The following is a 21,624-nucleotide window of genomic DNA, read 5'->3' as shown; positions in this document are numbered from 1 at the left end:
AAAGGGAATAAGCGGTAGAAAATGGATGGATGGATATATATATATATAATTTTATTTTTATTTTTATTAATTTATTTATTTATTTTTTTAAATTTATTTAATTTTTTTTAAATAAGAATACAGTCATTCATAATATATTAAAACTTTTTTTAGATTTCCATACTAGGTCGAACAACTCGTTTTGTTAAGACGTTATTGTAATATTAAAGAATTTTATCGTAACATTATGTCTTCATTCTCACAATGTTATAACTTTTTTCTCGTACATTGTACTACATTATTCTCCTAACTTTGTGACTTTTATTCTGTTACTTTACTACTTTTTTGTAGTATCGTGTCTTTTTCACTGTTATATTACAACTTCTTAATCATAACATTATGACTTTATTCCCGCTAGGGCTGCAACTAACGATTAATTTGATAATCGATTAATCTGTCGATTATTACTTCGATTAATCGATTAATAATCGGATAAAAGAGACAAACTACATTTCCATCCTTTCCAGTATTTTATTGACAAAAAAACAGCATACTGGCACCATACTTATTTTGATTATTGTTTCTCAGCTGTTTGTACATGTTGCAGTTTATAAATAAAGGTTTATAAAAAAAAAAAAATTTAATTAAATTGCCTCTGCGCATGCGCATAGCATAGATCCAACGAATCGATGACTAAATTAATCGGCAACTATTTTTATAATCGATTTTAATCGATTTAATCGATTAGTTGTTGCAGCCCTAATTCCCTCCCGCTTGCATTATCGTAGAAACATTTTCTTATAACATTTAAACATTATGTCTCAAAATTCTCCATTGTTCTGGTAACATCACTATATGCCTCTACTGTATTTTCTCGTCATATTACAGATTTTGTCTCGTAATATTGTGCCTTTTTTCTCATTTATTTCTTGGAATGTGACATCTTCGAAGTTAATGAAAGAGGATGAAGCACATTTTAGATCAGATTAAGGAAAAAAGTATTTGAACACTTCCAATATTAAGCCGAAGTGTGTCTGTCCCAATACTTATGCCTATGTAAAACGTGCTTCATCCTGTGTTAGTTTCCAAAACTTTGATGATTTATTGGCATATTCCCAACCAAAAACTACCTATTGTGTCTTTTCCCTCCTGGTTATATAAGATGTCCAGATGTTTCCCATTGGCGACGGCATCCTCTTCTCTTCTTCTTCCTCATGGCTCGCATCTTTCCATCTGCTGTTTGGCTTCCTAAAGGTTGGACTGGGAGGGCTCCTGAAACATTTACAGCACGTTCATGAAAAATTTAGCCTGCCTAAAAAGACAACACTGGACTTTGCTGGCAAGCATGTTTTTCTTGTGGTGTAGTTGTGCAATAATTGTGTACGCGTAGGATGCAAAGAACGCGGGTGGGAATTGTTGGAAGCTTTGACAAGATCTGAAAACATCCCACAAAAGTCAGTTCATCTTCGCACATTACTGTGGACATTGAATTATTTAAATGAGGGTCATTTGCTGAAGTCGCACATTTGGAAATGTGTCCAAAAATTATAGTTTGAACATCCATCATATCTGAAAATGTTGGTTTGAATTCTGAACCGAGCGCTTGTGGTTTGGTTTTATTTTGGCTTTTTGTGGCTGACTTACGCATGAAGCCGTCACATGTAGTGTCTGCACACACTTTAACATTCAATGTATACCAAGAGAGAAAGACACGAAAAGATGATAGTTTCGTTTTTCTTTTTTTTCTTTTTTACTTGCGTGAAGTAGTGTTGTCCCGATACCAATATTTTGGTACTGGTATCAAAATGTATTTCAATGCTTTTCGGTACTTTTCGCTACTTTTCTAATTAAGGGGACCACGAAAAATGTCATTATTGGCTTTATTTTAACAAAAAATCGTATGGTACATTAAACATATGTTTCTTATTGCAATTTTGTCCTTAAATAAAATAGTGAACATACAAGACAACTTGTATTTTAGTAGTAAGTAAGCAAACAAAGGCTCCTAATTTAGTCTGCTGACGTATGCAGTAACATGTGTCATTTCTTATTCTATTATTTTGTCGAAAATACGAAGAACAAGCTGTAAACATTTATTTTTAATCTACTTGTTCATTTACTGTTAATATCTGCTTAGTTTGTCTTTTAACATGTTCTATATACACTTCTGTTAAAATTTAATAATCACTTATTCTTCTGTTGTTTGGATACTTTACATTAGTTTTGGATGATACCACAAATTTAGGTATCGATCCGATACCAAGTTGATACAATGGTCATATTCAAATTCCTCATGTGTCCAGGGATGTTTTTCCTGAGTTTATAAACATAATAGAAATGCATTATGCATTTGGTTAGTACTCATTTTTCTAATCAGCCTGACCTAAGCCTAAGGTTTATGTGCTAAATAAATATTACTATTTGTAATCAACACATTGTTTCATATCATTTGACAAGGTTGTAAACTGTAAGTAGGGTAAATATAATTATTGAATATGATAAAAAATCAAGAGTAAGATTACTAATTCACTGGTAACATTTGAGTAGGCCCTGGACTTTTACTGGAATACTTGGACCCTGAGATCAAAAAGGTTACGAACACCTGCATTAAAGGTTGTGAAATCTCTTCAGTATCCCTTTTTATCGTTTCCATATCAATTCCAATCAGTGAAGGTCTTGGATTCACATTTATTCATTGATTATCGTTTGTACGCTGATACTATATTAGGTATCGCTACTATCGACATCTGGATCGATCACCTCTACTTTACATTAAAGCTTTAGCGGTTGGCTTTTTTTGTCGTCCTGCTCGGTGTGCGTGTGTACCATGCCAAGCCATTCTTTTTCCTCTAGTCCTCCAGTGATAATGACACTTGGAAGAAACTTAGTTCGGCCATGGTAGTGCTCAAATTGGAGCTCGTGTTCTGGCAAGACATACATTTTCCTGGAATTCATGCAACTTTTGCATGTGTGTAACAAAGAATATGGAAATGTAATTGTGTCTCCTTGAGCGTGCATCCCTCTTAAAAGGGATCTTTTACGTGAGAACAATTTTAGCACACATTGACACAGATGTGGCAAAGATCGGCTCGATCAGCTTAGCCCAGACCTGGGCAAATTAAGTCCCGGGGGCCGCATGCGGCCCGTTAAGCTTTTCAATCTGGCCCGCCGGACATCATTTATTTAGATGTTTAAGATATAAAGTGTAGCTGCCATTATGATGTGCAGTGATGTTTTCTAATGACCGTAAGTCTTCAACTATACTAAGTCTTTCAATGGTTGGAATCTGCACTTATGGATGATATACCAGTTACTATGGTAATCTAATTAGTTACTATGGTAATCTAATTAGTTACTATGGTCATCTAATTAGTTACTATGGTAATCTACGTCACAGCAGCTCAGACGAGGCACCAAGCAGTGTGGGCGGGAAGCGTTTACACGGACGCGGATGGAGATTTTCACAACAAAGTTCTAAAGCTTAGTGATATATCAGATATATCAGATTGTAGGTGGGTTTATTTTTTACCCTTCGCTTTCATATTTCACTGTTTGTTGCATTTTTGTTGCGTTTCACTTGATTGTAAAATGTGTCGATCGAAAGTGGGTGTGACATACATATATTGTCAATATTCAATGTTTTATCCTTCATAGAAAATTTTGAAATTCCATTACGTTTTTTAAGGCGGTCTGTCATAACCTTTTTAGCATTCAATCAGTCTTTATTGTGAGGTTTTGTATTAGTGTTCATAAAAATAGATATACCGGCCCCCAGACACATTTTTTTCTCTAAATGTGGCCCCAGAGTCAAAATAATTGCCCAGGCCTGGCTTAGCCAATCAGTTAAAAAAGGCAAAACTCGTCCCCTGATCCGATCCCTTCATCGGGGTCAGGACTGTATTTGATTTATTTTACACTTGTACGACAATTAAGAATATAAAAAAAAAAAAATTAAACCCGAACTTCGCTTTACAGCATTGTTAGTAGTGGATAACTTATTTTTTTACACTCAATGAAAACATCACATGAGCAGTAAATTAAGGTTCAATATTGGCCTCAGTTTGACCCTGGAACAGATTATTTCCAATTATTTCCGATGGTGGAAAAATATAAACAAATCAGAGGTTCTGTCGGTATTGTACTGAACAATCAACAGACAGTTCCATCCTTAAAGTCATATATAATTTTTGCTGTAAAAGCACCATAAAATTGCGTATTATGCCAAACTGAATTGAAGTAGTTTATTAAGGATCCCCATTAGTCTACACCGCAGTGGAGACTATTCTTCCTGGGGTCCAGGCAAAAAACATCACATAATTACAAAACAAAAAGATTCCAATGCAGTACAACCTGATCAATAATAACATTTTGTAATACAAAAATAGCAACAACAAAAACCAAAAAAACAATAACTTGGAGTTTACATAATAATGTTCATACCAAAAATGAAAAAGAGCATTATAAAAATAGATATGTATTTTTTTGCAAAAATAAAACAAAGAATCAATGTACCTGTTAGTGTACCAAAGACAAACAATATTCTAAGTGACGAAAAAGTACCATAATGGATAAAATAAGATATAAACTACGTACAAAATCAAAATAGTATCAATATAATAATGATATTGGAAGAAGTATTTGGTAAACGCATGGCCAAAGACTCTGTGTGTGTGTGTGTGCGCTGCATGTGTGTGTGTGTGCTGCATGTGTGTGTGTGTGTGTGTTCTTGTATTTCTACCCTTCTTGAGACATCAACAAGGAAAAGTAACTTCCATATGAGGACCTGTGAACAATTAAATCATGTTCCCAATACGGAAAACCATTGCATCTAATAGAGAATGTCTCATTTGCACCCCTGTTGGTGAAATCTATCAAAATTAGGGTGGTCCCAAAAAGGAGGGATTTTTCAAATTGACTGTGTGTCGGTTTTAAAAGTGCTTTCCCTCTGGTCAACATATGAAATAACAAGTGTGTGTAAAAATTTGAAGTGCTCCCCCTCTGGCCAACATATGTAATAACAAGTGTATGTAAGACATTGAAATGGCCAAAATTTATTAAAACAATTAAATAAATATGTATATAGAGACATACTGTAATAACTTGAAGTAAATAATGAAGATTAAAAACCACTTACAAACAAAAAATTCAACAAAAAATATGTTTACTAAAAGCTTACCTTTTTTATATTTGCATAGTATGTATATATTAATAATATTAATGTTGTAAATAGACATCTTTATATATCTAGAAAGGGTGGTCCTAAAGAGGTAGGCATTTTTCGGAGGCCTCAAGAAGGTAACAAATACAAGAATGTGTGTGTGTGTGTGTGTGTGTGTGTGTGTGTGTGTGTGTGTGTGTGTGTGTGTGTGTGTGTGTGTGTGTGTGTTTGTGGTTGTCGAGTCATGTCAGCCACCAAAACCAAGCCAAAGATCCTGAGGGTCTTTCTTCAGCGCCAGTCACGGTAATTGGAGCTTCTGTGGTGAACGGCAGCAACAACAGCAGCTACCACTTAAACATCGAAGTGTGTGTCTGTGTGTGTCCGTGTGTGTGTGGCCAGAAGTAGGCCACATTAACATTGACTTGTTGCTGTTGTATTTGCTGCTGTAACAAACAGCGGACCAAGTGTTGTGCCACATTCTACTGTCATGCATTACATTGAATATTTGTATCATCATGCAGCGAAGCAAAGCTCGTTCAAAACAAGTAGTGTGCACCGTCACGTTTTCTGAGCCTTTGCGCTGACTCGGGGTGTTGTCCTGTTTTGTGAGGATTATCATGCAGCCGCAAGGACAACAAAGGGATAATGCAGTTATTATCCAGATGCACTTTCATCTGCATAATTAACCAAAGTGTACAGCTGCTGACAAAAAACACAACAATTTGGTCACTTTATTATTATTCTTTATTATTATTATTATTATTGTTAGAACCAGCTGTGTGTAGTTCTACAATTACAACAATAAACATATTATTTAATTATATTGACTAAACACTGGGGGTGGGTACCGTTCACTCTTGAAATTCCTGGTACCTGGGAATTGATATTGGTATGCAACGGTACCAATTTTTGATATTTTTGTGTGTGTCAATAAAAATTGTTTTTGATAATAAAATATTTTTTTTAGTTCGACATTTAAAATGAGCTGATTATGATAACTGCTGCATGTATATTATTAGCATGTATGACATTAAGTTGCAATTGCAAGTCCAAGATTTTAGATGGCAGTAGTGTATAGTTAGGGTGTGTTTTTTACGTTTTAGTTGTGCCCTACAAAGTGTTTATACTGTTAGTAATGTAGTTATTACACACCAGCTGTTTGATTGTAACGTGCATCTTAGTTGTAGTTTTCATTAACAAATTTGGAGGTGTTGAAATCGCCATGTAAAACTGCTAATGCTTATCAGTAGCATGTCAATGGCAAAGCCAATGTACATTAGCATCAAGTTAGCACATTTTTGGAAAAGTGGAGCTTTTCCTTGACTTACGATTAACAAGTTGAAAAACTTATTCGGGTGTTACCATTTAGTGGTCAAATGTACGGAATATGTACTGTACTGTGTAATCTACTAATACAAGTTTCAATGAATCAATCAATCAAAGGTAGTTTGGCTGAGTCTGCTCTCAGTGCTGCTGGAGCGATCACCAAGTGCGGAAGTGTGACCCTGATTGCGTAAGATTGCATTGGTTTCTACATAAATCGGTGCCCGGTAGGATTGGCGGGATTCAGTCGCTGCCAAAAAAGTACCGGATTCAGTACCCATCCCTAGTCAACACCGAGGGTTATCATCTATGCAAGGGCAGAATCACATTTGATTGTGCTGGTGTACCTAATAAGGTGTCTGAAGAGAATAAAAAATGTCATACGTTTCTAAACCTTTTTTTTATATGAGTAAACAACATTTGCGCTACTTTTGGATTGTTGGATTGGTTTGTGGAGGCGGCCACTTTTGACACAATTAAGGGCCTTTTTTTCTTACACCATGAGGAAAAGTGTAGTGTATAAAGTGGAATGACTCCGAAAGGGACAAGCGGTAGAAAATTAATGGATGGATGAAGTGGAATGATTGATTTAATAAACTGGAGGACATATGACATTAATGAACTGTGCCACCGTGCTGCCCTAAACTGGAGGACATATGACATTAATAAACTGGAGGACATATGACATTAATATAACTTACTGTTTGTCTCCCCTTTGCAGGCGGTCACAGGGAAGAGTTTCGGAGACAAGGACTTCCGCAGCGCCTTGGAAAATGGCATCCTGTTATGCGAGTAAGACGTGACATCACTGCTTTACTGGGGTCTCACACAGCAACCCCCTCACTTAAATATATGTGTGTGTGTCCCCTCCTCCACGCAGGCTGCTCAGTGCAATCAGACCAGGCCTGGTCAAGAAGATCAACAGACTGCCCACCCCCATCGCCGGCCTGGTAAGGAGACACTCTCACACCATGTTCACACCAACGCAAGGGAACGTTAAAATCCTGTCCTCAAGTTCTCGACTCAAACTCTTTTTGGTAATCAATAAACAAGAACAATGCATTTTCATAGCCAGCGTCAACAAATATGAGATAAATATACAGTTACGAGAATAAAGTCAAAATATTAGAAGACAATTTGTAAAGTTACAAAAAAAAAGTTGGAATATTTTGAGTATGAAATGTACTCAGTTGACATTTTGTAATGTTACAAGGAAAAAAGTCGTGATTTGAGAAAAAAATGTTACAAAAAAATGTTACAAAAAAAGTTGTAGTGTTATGAGGAAAAATAGTAATGTTGCAAGAATACAACTATAAAATTTTGGAATTGAATGAAAGATTTGTAATGTTACGATAGAATAGTTGTAATGTTACAGGAAAAATGTAACATTACGTGAAAAAAGCATGAACCGTAATTTAGGAGAAAAATTTGATATTAGGAAAAAAAACATGTAAATAAAATGGTAATATCATGAGCAAAAAATATATAATTTTAGGAGAAAATCATAATATTATGACATAAACATGTAGTATAACGAGAAAAAGGTATTATCATGAGGGAAAAAAACATGCAATTTTGGAGAAAAGGTAATTACAAGGAGAAAAAACTTACTTTAAGAATGTAATTTACCAGGAAAAACATGTACTAATATGACAAAAACGTAATATCACGAGGAAAAACATGTTAGGAGAAAACGTAATGTTACGAGAAAAACATATAACATGAGAAAAAGTCGCAAAGTTACAGGAAAAAGTTTTGAGAATTAAGTTGTAATATTACAAAAAAATCTTCTAAGTTTAGGATTTCTGTATCTATATTATACGTATCTATTATATATATATATATATATATATAAGTTTTTTGTAAAAAAAATTCTCAAATCACGACTTATATCATGACTTATATATATATATATATATATATATATATATATATATATATATATATATGTATGTATACATACATATATATATATATATATATATATATATATATATATATATATATATATATATATATATATGAGTAAACAACGTTTGCGCTACTTTTGGATTGTTGGATTGGTTTGTGGAGGCGGCCACTTTTGACACAATTAAGGGCCTTTTTTTCTTACACCATGAGGAAAAGTGTAGTGTATAAAGTGGAATGACTCCGAAAGAGACAAGCGGTAGATAGATAGATATATATATATATATATATATATATATATATATATATATATATATATATATATATATATAAAATCATAATTGCCCTCGAAAAAGTCGGAGTAGTACACAAATAAAAATGTGTAACGTTGCAAAAATACAGTTGAATGGTAACGAGAAAAAGGTTTTGTTATGGAAAGGAAGTTGTAATGTTACAAGTAAACATGAACTTAAAGACAAATAGCAAAGTTACGAGAAAATGTTTTAACAAAACAAAACTAATTTTGTAAGTTGAAGTTCTAGAAGCAAAAAGTTGTAATGTGGCAGAAAAAAGTTGTATTACATTAAAAACTAAGTAAAGTTATAAAAAAAAGTCGGAATAGTACGAGAATAAAAATGTGTAATTTTGCAAGAACACAGTTGTAAGGTAAAAGGAAAAAAGTTGTTATGAGAAGAAAGTTTAAAAGTTATGAGAAAACATTATAAATACTGAAAGCCAAATAGCAAAGTTACGAGAAAATGATTTAACAAAAGAAGAAACATTTTGTAAGTCGGAATTTTAAAAGCAAAATGTTGTAATGTTACAGGAAAAAGTTATGTTAAGTTAAAAACTAAGTGAAGGTTTAAAAAAAACATTGTTAAAGTACATGAATAAAAAATGTATGAAGTTGCAAGAATAAATGTATGATAAGAAAACATCATGACGTTATTACAAGAACTTTGTAATGTTGCAGGAAAAAGTTGTAAAAGTTACTTTAAGATAAATATTGGAAGACAAATCATGAAGTAATATAAAAATAGATAAATACAAATTTCGTAAAGTTATGTAATGTAATGAGAAAGAAAAGTTATCGTGTAACAGGGAGAACGTTTTAATGTTACAAGAAAAATGTGTAAAAGTTATGTTAAGTTTAACATTGCAAGACAAATGGTAAAGTTACGAGAACAAAGTTGTAACAATACAAAAATAGAAATTCGTAAAGTGAGAGGAATACATTTGTAACAATATGGAAAAAAATATGGGGGGAAAAGTCGTAGTAATATGCGCAAAAAGTCCAATTGTTAAAACGAAGAAAAGTCTTGCAGTGTTGTAAGAAGAACGTTCTAAATGGTACATTAAATTTATTATTGGAATACAAGTCATAACTTGATAAGATTTTTTTTTTTTTTTATATATATATATTTCCAAATAAAACACCTTACAGTTATAAGCATAGAGTCTTATTATTACAAGCAGAAAAAAGTTGTAGTGTTGTAATGTTGCAAGAATACAACTATAACGTTTTGGAATTAAATTAAAGATTGGTAATGTTACGATAGAATAGTTGTAATGTTACAAGAAAAATGTCACATTACAAAAACATGAACCGTAATTTAGGAGAAAAATGTGATATAAGGAGAAAAAACATGTAAATAAAATGGTAATATCATGCGCAAAAAATATGTAATTTTAGGAGAAAAACATAATACTATGATAAAAAACATGTAGTATTACTAGAAAAAGGTATTATCATGAGGAAAAAAACATACTTTAAGAATGTAATTTACGAGGAAAAACATGTAATAATACGACAAAAACGTAATTTCATAAGGAAAAAACATGTCAGGAGAAAACGTAATGTCACGAGAAAAACATGATATGAGGAAAAGTCGTAAAGTTACAAGAAAAAGTTTTGAGAATGAAGTTGTAATATTACAAAAAATCTTCTAAGTTTAGAAGTTGTTCTGTATCTATATTATACGTATCTATTATATATATGTGTGGGTGTGTATATATATATATATATATATATATATATATATATATATATATATATATATATATATATATATATATATATATATATATATATATACAGCTGTTTGACTATTAATAGGTTAAGAAAACATGCTGCAAAGCTATGAAAAAAGCCTTATCTATCCATCCATCCATTTTCTACCGCTTATTCCCTTTGGGGTCGCGGGGGGCGCTGGAGCCAATCTCAGCTACAATCGGGCGGAAGGCGGGGTACACCCTGGACAAGTCGCCACCTCATAAGTAATGAAGTTAAGAAAACAAAGTTGTACTTTACAGTAATGAGAAAAAAGATTCCTCCAGAAAAAAGTTATTACGAGAGAAAAAGCCGTAATATTTTCATAGTAAGATCGTAATAGTACAAGACAAGTTAAAAGGTTACAGTAATAATGTTGTAATATTAATTGAACATGTTGTAAGGTAGGTAGAATTTATATTTTATTTTAATGATAATCCAGTGCATTTTTTATTTGTCAGTTTGACATCGCTGTGTTGCCATTACTGTATCTTACTGTATTATCTCATTTTGTAAGCTGCTTCTTTTCCTAACTCCACCAAACAAGAAGAGATTATGTTTTTTCCTCGTTTTTTTTTTAATGCGTTTTGTTCTTCTTACCAGCATCAGTAAAAAAAACAGTTTCATTAAATTTTCACGCGTATCACAACCGCAACGTAATGTTTTATTCAGCATTTTTGATAACGCTTTTATCGTCATCTGCCTTGCAATGCGCTTTATCCCCATCGACAGGACTGGTGTAGAACATCATCAACTAGAATAGTTTGAATTGACATATTTCTCACATATTTTTGGTCCGTGATGCGTCCTTCAGGACAATCTTTCCGTCTTCCTGCGAGGCTGCGAGCAGTTAGGCCTGAAGGGCTCGCAGCTGTTTGACCCTGGTGACCTGCAGGACACGTCCATAAGAGCCAACCTCAAGTAAATCTGATGAATATTTCCATTTTCATGACAAGGACATGTCTGTAACTCACCTCCTTCTTCCACCAGGGACTCCGACTGCAGCCGCAAACTTAAAAACGTGAGTCTTCACCCCGCAGGTGACCTTTAACCTCACACATGTGCTCTCGTGCTAAGGTGAGCGATGTCTTCCAGGTGCTGAACACCATGTTCTGGCTGGGCAAAGCTGCCCGCGGCTGCGCCTCCTACAGCGGACCAACACTCAACCTGAAGGAGTTTGAAGGACTGCTGGCACAAATGAAGATGGTAAGTGGACGGAGGTCTTTTCGTTTTGACGGACAGACGGTGGACAGCGGGATGGAATCGACAACGCAACGTCAAGGAGTCGGACAGGAGGACGCAAACGTTAGCATTACTAGCTTAGCCATCTGAGCTACATGCTAACATCAAACTCACATTGTAAAGTCAATGTTGTGATGCTAAGTTAGCCTATTATAGAGCTAAATTAGTACAAGAGTGAATCTTTGAGCACCTAAGCATTCAAATCCGATTACTGGGTTTACGATTCAATTCAGATTTGTTAAAGTTAAAGTTAAAGTACCAATGATTGTCACACACACACTAGGTGTAGTGAAATTTGTCCTCTGCATTTGACCCATCCCCTTGTTCACCCCCTCGGAGGTGAGGGGAGCAGTGAGCAGCAGCGGTGGCCGCGCCCGGGAATCATTTTTGGTAATTTAACCCACAATTCCAACCCTTGATGCTGAGTGCCAAGCAGGGAGATAATGGGTCCCATTTTTTTTTTATAGTCTTTGGTATAACCTTTGGATTCTCGATTCAACTCGATTCAAACCAATTCTCGCAATGTAACAGGTTACAAGTTAGAAAGCTCCTTCTGGTTGCATAGAGAAGGTCTAAAACATTTTTTTAATAGATTTTTTATTTAAAAAAACAAACAAAACACATTTTATTCAATTATTAATTATTTTTTTTGAAAATGATTAATCAGTTAAGAATCTGGATCAATAAGAATCGCGATTCGGATGTTAATCGATTTTTTTGTGAATCGATTTTAAATTGATTTAGAATCAGGATGAATAAGAATCACTATTCGGATGTGAATACATTTATTGTTAATTGATTTTTGAAAATTATGAATCAATTCAGAATCGGTATAACTGAGCTCCATAGTCTATTTGCTGAAGAAGACGTACGACAGCAGCGTCTGCAGACTGGCAGAGCTTTAAGACGTATAGAGAAGCCTACTATTTTTATTTTCTTTTTTAGAGATGTCCGATAATGGCTTTTTTGCCGATATCCGTTATTCCGATATTGTCCAACTCTTAATTACCGATTCCGATATCAACCGATACCGATATATACAGTCGTGGAATTAACACATTATTATGCCTAATTTTGTTGTGATGCCCCGCTGGATGCATTAAACAATGTAACAAGGTTTTCCAAAATAAATCAACTGAAGTTATGGAAAAAAATGCCAACATGGCACTGCCATATTTATTATTGAAGTCACAAAGTGCATTATTGTTTTTAACATGCCTCAAAACAGCAGCTTGGAATTTGGGACATGCTCTCCCTGAGAGAGCATGAGGAGGTTGAGGTGGGCGGGGTTGAGGGGGTAGCGGGGGGTTAGTGCTGCAAGGGGTTCTGGGTATTTGTTCTGTTGTGTTTATGTTGTGTCACGGTGCGGATGTTCTCCCGAAATGTGTTTGTCATTTTTGTTTGGTGTGGGTTCACAGTGTGGCGCATACAAACGTATTTGTAACAGTGTTAAAGTTGTTTATATGGCCACCCTCAGTGTGACCTGTATGGCTGTTGACCAAGTTTGCTTGGCATTCACTTGTGTGTGTGAAAAGCCGTAGATATTATGTGGTTGGGCCGGCCCGCAAAGGCAGTGCCTTTAAGGTTTATTGGCGCTCTGTACTTCTCCCTACGTCCGTGTACCACTCCGTACAGCGGCGTTTTAAAAAGTCATACATTTTATTTTTTTTAAACCGATACCGATCATTTCCGATATTACATTTTAAAGCCTTTATCGGACGATAATATCGGCAATCCAATATTATCGGACATCTCTACTTTTTTCAAACCTATGCTCCATGAAATGCGTGGCTTATACACAGGGTTTTCATCTTTAAATAGTAAATATAATACAAATAAATTCCAAATGTTCATACAAGCTGTATTAACCAACATAGTATTTGTTTAAATGTTAAGTTTATCGCTGTTAATTCATATATACTATTTTGCTGTTAAATTCCTGTTAATTCACATGCAAACTTTTTGTCAATTTTGCAACTAAAATATTTAGAAATTGCAAATTACGTTAACTACAGTACATTTTGAGAAATATTTATATTTATTCTCCTAATTCTCATAATATTCTGCTGTAATGTCCAAGGGCACCACCTACAGCTTAATACAAATGGACGTGTGTACTCTACATATTTTGTTAAATATTTTACATATTATTATATCATGTAGTTTTTTCCCCGTGTGCAGGACAGCGAGGAGTCGGCGGACGGTTCCCAGAAGCGCAGCGTTCGTGACAGTGGCTACGACTGCTGGGACTCGGAGCGCAGCGAGTCGCTCTCTCCGCCGAGACATACCCGAGACAACTCTCTCGACAGGTCAGCACCTTTTTCTTTTTTTTTTAAAATATTTTTTTATACATTTTTGTAGCATCTTTCACAAAGTCACAACAGCAATCGCAGCTGACTCCAAGTTGCCCTTAAGCAAGGCACTTAGCCCCCCTTTGTAGCTTGTATGCTAGCGGCCCCTCTCACTCGCTTAGTGCTTTGACTCCTCTCTTATTGTATGCTTGTGTTTATGGCATCTATAGCATGTTGTACAGTGCTGCATTCAAGACAACTGCAAAAGTAGGACACATCGTAGGACTGTTGAAAGATGAACAACAAACCTAATGTTTTCTTACAGATTTAGTTTTATATAAATATTAGGGGTGTGACTCTTTGGGATTCTCAATTCAAATTATTATTTGAATTATTATGTATTATTTGGTGTAGTAAAAAACATTTTATAAACAGGTTTCAGATTAGAAAAGCTCCATTTGGTTGGATGGAGATGGCCTGAATACGTATTTTTTTTAAATGGATTTGGCCCTTGTGTGTGAATGTGAGTGTGAATGTTGTCTGTCTATCTGTGTTGGCCCTGTGATGAGGTGGCGACTTGTCCAGGGTGTACCCCGCCTACCGCCCGTGTGCAGCTAAGATAGGCTCCAGCACCCCCCACGACCCCAAAAGGGACAAGCGGTAGAAAATGGACGGATGGATGGATTTGGCCCTAGTGTGTGAATGTGAGTGTGAATGTTGTCTGTCTATCTGTGTTGGCCTTGTGATGAGGTGGCGACTTGTCCAGGGTGTACCCCGCCTTCCGCCCATATGCAGCTGAGATAGGCTACAGCACCCCCCTCGACCCCAAAAGGGACAAGCAGTAGAAAATGGATGGATGGATGGATTCTTAAAAAGAAAACTTTTTTTTCTGCACCCCTAATAAATAAGCATTACCGGTATACTGTATGTATTTTAATATAATTGTCTTTTTTTCAATTCTCACTTCATCCAACTTAATCAGTGTTTCAAAATTTCCCTGTTGCATTGAATGCAGCATTTATGGAATTTTTCTTAAGTAAAAAAATCATTCTTCCTCTACATAACTTTAGCCTGATTTCAAACTTCAACAATAAAGTTGTAATAATATTCCTCAATTATTCATGTAGCTAACAGTCTAATTTGTGTTATGTTTGTTTTTGTATTTTGACAGTCTGGACTCTTTTGGCTCACGCTCGCAGCACAGTCCTTCACCCGATGTGGCCAACCGAAGCAACACTGACGGTATTTTTCTTTAATAGAAAGAAAACTTGTGTCCAATAATAGCGTCAGGCATGTTTGAGGGGACAGCTGTTCATGTGGACAGCTGAAGGTTTGACTTTGATATTTGTGTGCATGTGCGTGTGTGTGTGTCCCAGATGCAGCAGCTGTTGATCTCGGTGGTCATTAGAGACTTAAAACTGCACGGGGGTCAACATCCTGTGTGTGTGTGTGTGTGTGTGTGTGTGTGTGTGTGTGTGTGTGTGTGTGTGTGTGTGTTTCATGTGGACTACATGTGGTCAGGAAGGTGACACAAACAAAGGAAACACCTTCCTCAAGCCTAAATTTTAAAAGGATGCATTTTTCCCCCCCAAAGACACATTATTCAAACCTTATTATTTTCAGATTAAGTTACAAGTAGGCACAATCAAAACTAGTTCGTTTTTTGGTGGTGTAATAAGTGTTTCTTTATTAACTTGTGTTTTATTAGGCAACAAATCTATTAAAGTTACTGCTATTTTATATATTTGTTAAACCTTTAGTGCCTCCAAAACATGTGCACATATTGCAGATCTGCTGTCTTCAATTGCTATTTGTCTTTATGTGATTGTCAGGCTGACCATGGTAAATACTATACTATACTATACTATGAATTATAAATCAAACATTGTTTACGACCTTCTAAATACAGTTGTTAACATTATGAGAGCATTCTACACATCCACGTAGTCACCTTTATACTTAGTTCATCCAATAAATTACACAAAATGATAGGAAATAAAACACATGCGCATTGTTGTGGTGTGAATGCTGATGCTTAGTTAGCGACTTAGCTTGTACACTGCAAAAAGTCAGTGTTCAAATACAAGAAACAAAAATGCAAAAATGAGGGGTATTTTATTTGAACTAAGCAAAATGATCTGCCAATAGAACAAGAAAATTTGGCTTGTCAAGACTTTCCAAGTCAAAATAGCTAATCTCAATGAACCCAAAAAATACCTTAAAATAAGTATATTCCCACTAATAACTAGTACACTTTTCTTGGTAGAAAAAAAGAGACCTTTTTGCTCAATATGTTGAAAAATATTCTTAAATTAAGTAAATGCTAGTGCCATTATCTTGACATAATGATATGCGCTCGACATCATGATTTTTTTTCATGCTTTAAGTAAGAAATTATTACTTTAAAAAAGTAGTTTTATACTTGTGAGTGTTGATGACACAGCTTTGCAAAAGTTGATATTCTAGTTTCAAGCATGTTTTACTCAATATAGGTCATCAAATCTCAGCAACAAGCTGTAATATCTTACTGAGATCATTTCGGACCAAAACCCTTAAAGCAAGTAAAACACTAACATAAAATCTGCTTAGTGAGAAGAATTATCTTATCAGACAGAAAATAAGCAAATATCACCCTTATTTGAGATATTTCATCTTACTTAGATTTCAGTTTTTGCAGTGTAGTATTACTCATTTCTAGAGGTGCACGAAAAAAATCAATTCACTTCGAATCGCGATTCTTATTCATTCCGATTCCAAATCTATTCATCATTTTCAAAAATCGATGTAAATTTTTACTTTTTATTTTGTATTTATCTGTTTTAAAGAATCACATTTTAAAAATACATTTTAATGCCATCTCCATGCAAGCAGAATGAGATTTTATAACCTGTAACCTGTTTCAGTATGAATATAATAAAACAAAAATCACATTGCGAGAATCGGTTTGAATCAAGATCGTTTCGTCCAATTGTCACCCTGGGAATCGGATTCATTGATTGAATCGTTAGGTGCCCAAAGATTCGCACACCTACTCATTTCCATTAAAGATGGCAGAGGGTTGGCTGGTTACATAACTTAGACTTAGACTTAGACTTTCTTTTTATTGTCATTCAAATTTTAACTTTACAGTACAGATAAGAACAACATTTCGTTGCATTAGCTCATGGTAGTGCAGGATAAAAAAGCAACAAGGTGCAGATATAAATAAATAGATTACTGTACAGATAAATATATTGCACTTTTGCATATGCATCCACGTTTATGGATGTATGTTATATTGTCTTTATATTCCGGCGAGTTAATCCATTTTTGGGGGGAAGTGAGGGGATTATTATGATGCGTTCAAGAGTCTTACGACCTGAGGGAAGAAGCTGTTACAGAACCTGGAGGTTCTCTACGGAGGCTGCGGAACGAAATGCAGTATAAATTGCATTTAAATAGGTAAAAGTAAAGGTAATTAAATACATACATTGACCATAAAATACATATTCAAAATGTATTAAATAACATTTACATAATATATATATTTTTTAAACAGTTTCATACATTATTTAAAATTGCTTTTAAATAGTTCATATTTAAAATGTTCTTCTTAATCCTTTATATTTAATCAGTGTTGGCATTAAAAAAAGCCTCTGTTGATAAAGGTGGAAAAATAAGAATGTATTGTGTGACATAGTGCAGTGTTTTTCAACCAGTGTGCCGCGGCACACTAGTGTGCCGTGAGATACAGTCTGGTGTGCCGTGGGAGATTATCTAATTTCACATATTTGGGTTAAAAACATTTTTGCAAACCAGTAATTATAGTCTGCAAATTATGTGTTGTTATTGTTGAGTGTCGGTGCTGTCTAGAGCTCGGCAGAGTAACCGTGTAACACTCTTTCATATCAGTAGGTGGCAGCCGGTAACTAATTGCTTTGTAAATGCAGGTAAAAAGGTGTTTTATGCTTAAACCAAAAATAAACAAAAGGCAAATGCCCTTAAGAAAAGGCATTGAAGCTTAGGGAAGGCTATGCAGAACGAAACTAAAACTGAACTGGCTACAAAGTAAACAAAAACAGAATGCTGGACGACAACAAAAACTTACTGTGGAGCAAAGACGGCGTCCACAATGTACATTCAAACATGACATGACAATCAACAATGTCCCCACAAAGAAGAATAAAAACAACTGAAATATTCTTGATTGATAAAACAAAGTAGATGCGAGAAATATCGCTCAAAGGAAGACATGAAACTGCTACAGGAAAATACCAAAAAAAGAGAAAAAGCCACCAAAATAGGAGCGCAAGACAAGAACTAAAACACTACACACAGGAAAACAGCAAAAAAACCTCCAAATAATTCATGGCGTGATGTGACAGGTCGTGACAGTACACCTACTTTGAGACAAGAGCTATAGTGATGCATGCTTGGTTATGGTTTAAAGGCATATCCAACAATTGCGACAATGACTTTTAACTGTCAACTGAGTTTATGATTTCTGCTGGTGGTTTGCCTCCGGATTTTTTGAACGCAAAAAATGTGCCCTGGCTTAAAAAAGGTTGAAAAACACTGACATAGTGTAAGAGCTTATGTCATCCTCCATGAACCAGGAAGTTGTCTACCAGCTAACAATCTTTGAATAGCCTTTATATTTCATGCGCTTCCTCTATTGGATTTCATGTGCGAAGTGCTAATAAAGTGCTCGCAGGCACAGGGCAAATATTACATAATATATTATATAAGAATACAATAATTGTATGAATCACAATTAAAAACTTCTAGTGCACACTTCCTCACACTGTGTCCTTTAACGCTCCACTGCTCTCTCCACCACGTGCAGGACGAGCCAGCGACTTGGAGGCCGACGCCGCCGGCAGAAAGCCAGATGTGCAGAAGGACGACATGTCGGCCAGACGGAGCGCCAGCGGCGAGTCGCGTAGCTCCATTCCCTTCAACCAGTTCCTCCCCAACCGAAGCAACGCCAGCTCCTACGTGCTGAACCCGCGGCGGAAATCCCACGTGGAGGACGGAGAGCAGCGCAGGTAAGGATCACCTTGGCCCGTACGCCTGACTAAATCTTCCCTAAACGCTAAACGATGACCCAAACAGTCATGCTCCTCTTGGGCTGACTGAGGTCAAAAAATCGCCCTCCAAAAACCCAAAGACTGTAACCTGGGCGCCGGACAACAACGGCGGCAACCCGAGGCAAGAGGATGACGATGTAGCGAAGGAAGTGTCGGAACAGGCGAGGCTGCAGAAGTTGCAGAAAGCTGGGATAAAAGTTCTGCCTGCTGTCCTTCGCTACGTCAGGTAGAGAGGAAGTGCTCGTAGTTGTGCTCGGATTTTGTTTACTAACGAGTAGTTGGATAACGGGTTTTGTGAATAATGCTGGAGTTGTGATCGGACCTTGTTCACTAACGAGTAGTTGGATACCGACTTTTGTAACTAATGCTTGTGTTTTGATCGGACTTTGTTTACTAACAAGTAACTGGATAATGCATTCACTAACGAGTATTTAGATAACGAGTTTTGTGAATAATGTTGGAGTTGTGATCGGACGTTGTTCACTAACGAGTAGTTGGATACCGACTTTTGTAACTAATGCTTGTGTTTTGATCGGACTTTGTTTACTAACAAGTAACTGGATAATGCATTCACTAACGAGTATTTAGATAACGAGTTTTGTGAATAATGTTGGAGTTGTGATCGGACGTTGTTCACTAACGAGTATTTGGATAACGACTTTTGTAACTAATGCTGGTGCGTTGATCGGACTTTGTTTAATAACAGATATTTGGATAACAAATTTACTAACGAGTATTTAGATCACAAGTTTTGTGAATAAAGCTGGAGTTGTGATCGGACCTTGTTCACTAATGAGTATTTGGATAACTCATTTTGTAAATTATGCTGGTTTGTGATCGAACCTTGTTCACTAACGAATATTTAAATAATGACTTTTGTAACTAATTTTGCATTTGTAATCGAACCTTGTTCACTAACGAGTATTTGGATAACGAGTTTTGTGAATAATGCTGGAGTTGTGATCGGACCTTGTTCACTAACGAATATTTGAATAGTGACTTTGTAACTAATTTTTCATTTGTGATCGAACCTTGTTCACTAACGAGTATTTGGATAACAAGTTTTGTGAATAATGCTGGAGTTGTGATCGGACCTTGTTCACTAACGAGTAGTTGGATAACAAGTTTTATAAATAATGCTAATGTTGTGATCAGACGTTGTTCACTAACGAGTATTTGGATACCGACTTTTGTAACTAATGCTGGTGTTTTGATCGGACTTTTTTTACTAACAAGTATTTGGATAATACGTTTACTAACGGGTATTTAGATCACAAGTTTTGTGAATAAAGCTGGAGTTGTGATCGGACCTTGTTCACTAACGAGTATTTGGATAACTTGTTTTGTAAATTATGCTGGATTTGTGATCGAACCTTGTTCACTAACGAATATTTAAATAATGACTTTTGTAACTAATTTGGGATTTGTCATCGGACCTTGTTCTCTAACGAGTATTTGGATAACGAGTTTTGTGAATAATGCTGGAGTTGTGATCGGACCTTGTTCACTAACTAGTAGTTGATAACAAGTTTTATAAATAATGCTAATGTTGTGATCAGACGTTGTTCACTAAGGAGTATTTGGATACCGACTTTTGTAACTAATGCTGGTGTTTTGATCGGACTTTTTTTACTAACAAGTATTTGGATAATACGTTTACTAACGGGTATTTAGATCACAAGTTTTGTAAATAAAGCGGGAGTTGTGATCGGACCTTGTTCACTAACGAGTATTTGGATAACTTGTTTTGTAAATTATGCTGGATTTGTGATCGAACCTTGTTCACTAACGAATATTTAAATAATGACTTTTGTTACTAATTTGGGATTTGTCATCGGACCTTGTTCACTAACGAGTATTTGGATAACGAGTTTTGTGAATAATGCTGGAGTTGTGATCGGACCTTGTTCTCTAACGAGTAGTTGGATAACAAGTTTTGTAAATAATACTGGTGTTGTGATCGGACGTTGTTCACTAACGAGTATTTGGATACCGACTTTTGTAACTAATGCTGGTGTCTTGATCGGTCTTTGTTTACTAACAAGTAATGGATTACAACTTTTGTAACTAATGCTGGTGTTTTGATCGGACTTTGTTTACTAACGAGTATTTGGATAATACATTTACTAACAAGTATTTAGATAACGAGTTTTGTGAATAATGTTGGAGTTGTAATCGGACGTTGTTCACGAACAAGTATTTGGATAACGAGTTTTGTGAATAATGCTGGAGTTGTGATCGGACCTTGTTCACTAACGAGAAGTTGGAATAACAAGTTTTATAAATAATGCTAATGTTGTGATCAGACGTTTACTAACGAGTATTTGGATACCGACTTTTGTAACTAATGCTGGTGTTTTAATCAGACTTTGTATACTAACGAGTATTTGGATAATATATTTACTAACAAGTATTTAGATAACAGGTTTTGTGAATAATGTTGGAGTTGTGATCGGACGTTGTTCACTACTGAGTGTTTGGATAATGACTTTTGTAACTCATGCTGGAGTTATGATTGGATGTTGTTCACTAACTAGTATTTGGATAATGACTTTTGTAACTAATGCTGCAGTTGTGATCGGACATTGTTCCCTAACAAGTAGT

At 35.4% G+C, this 21,624-nt stretch overlaps 1 protein-coding gene across 4 annotated transcripts in view; it reads left to right on the top strand.

Annotated features, from left to right (window-relative positions):
• The window catches only part of limch1a (LIM and calponin homology domains 1a), a 99,619-nt gene that overhangs the window by 23,273 nt on the left and 54,722 nt on the right, over positions 1-21,624 (top strand). For all 4 annotated transcript variants that reach the window (XM_061984050.2, XM_061984054.2, XM_061984056.2 and 1 more), the window contains exons 2-9: positions 7,182-7,252; positions 7,341-7,410; positions 11,233-11,339; positions 11,409-11,439; positions 11,514-11,624; positions 13,842-13,969; positions 15,123-15,193; positions 18,777-18,978. In XM_061984050.2, coding sequence (XP_061840034.1) covers positions 7,182-7,252; positions 7,341-7,410; positions 11,233-11,339; positions 11,409-11,439; positions 11,514-11,624; positions 13,842-13,969; positions 15,123-15,193; positions 18,777-18,978 — 791 coding nt within the window. The remainder of the gene's footprint in view (positions 1-7,181; positions 7,253-7,340; positions 7,411-11,232; positions 11,340-11,408; positions 11,440-11,513; positions 11,625-13,841; positions 13,970-15,122; positions 15,194-18,776; positions 18,979-21,624) is intronic.

Source organism: Nerophis lumbriciformis, linkage group LG25 (genome assembly GCF_033978685.3).
Source record: "Nerophis lumbriciformis linkage group LG25, RoL_Nlum_v2.1, whole genome shotgun sequence".
In the NCBI taxonomy this organism is placed as follows: domain Eukaryota; kingdom Metazoa; phylum Chordata; class Actinopteri; order Syngnathiformes; family Syngnathidae; genus Nerophis; species Nerophis lumbriciformis.
This window is presented reverse-complemented; position numbering and strand designations above follow the sequence as displayed.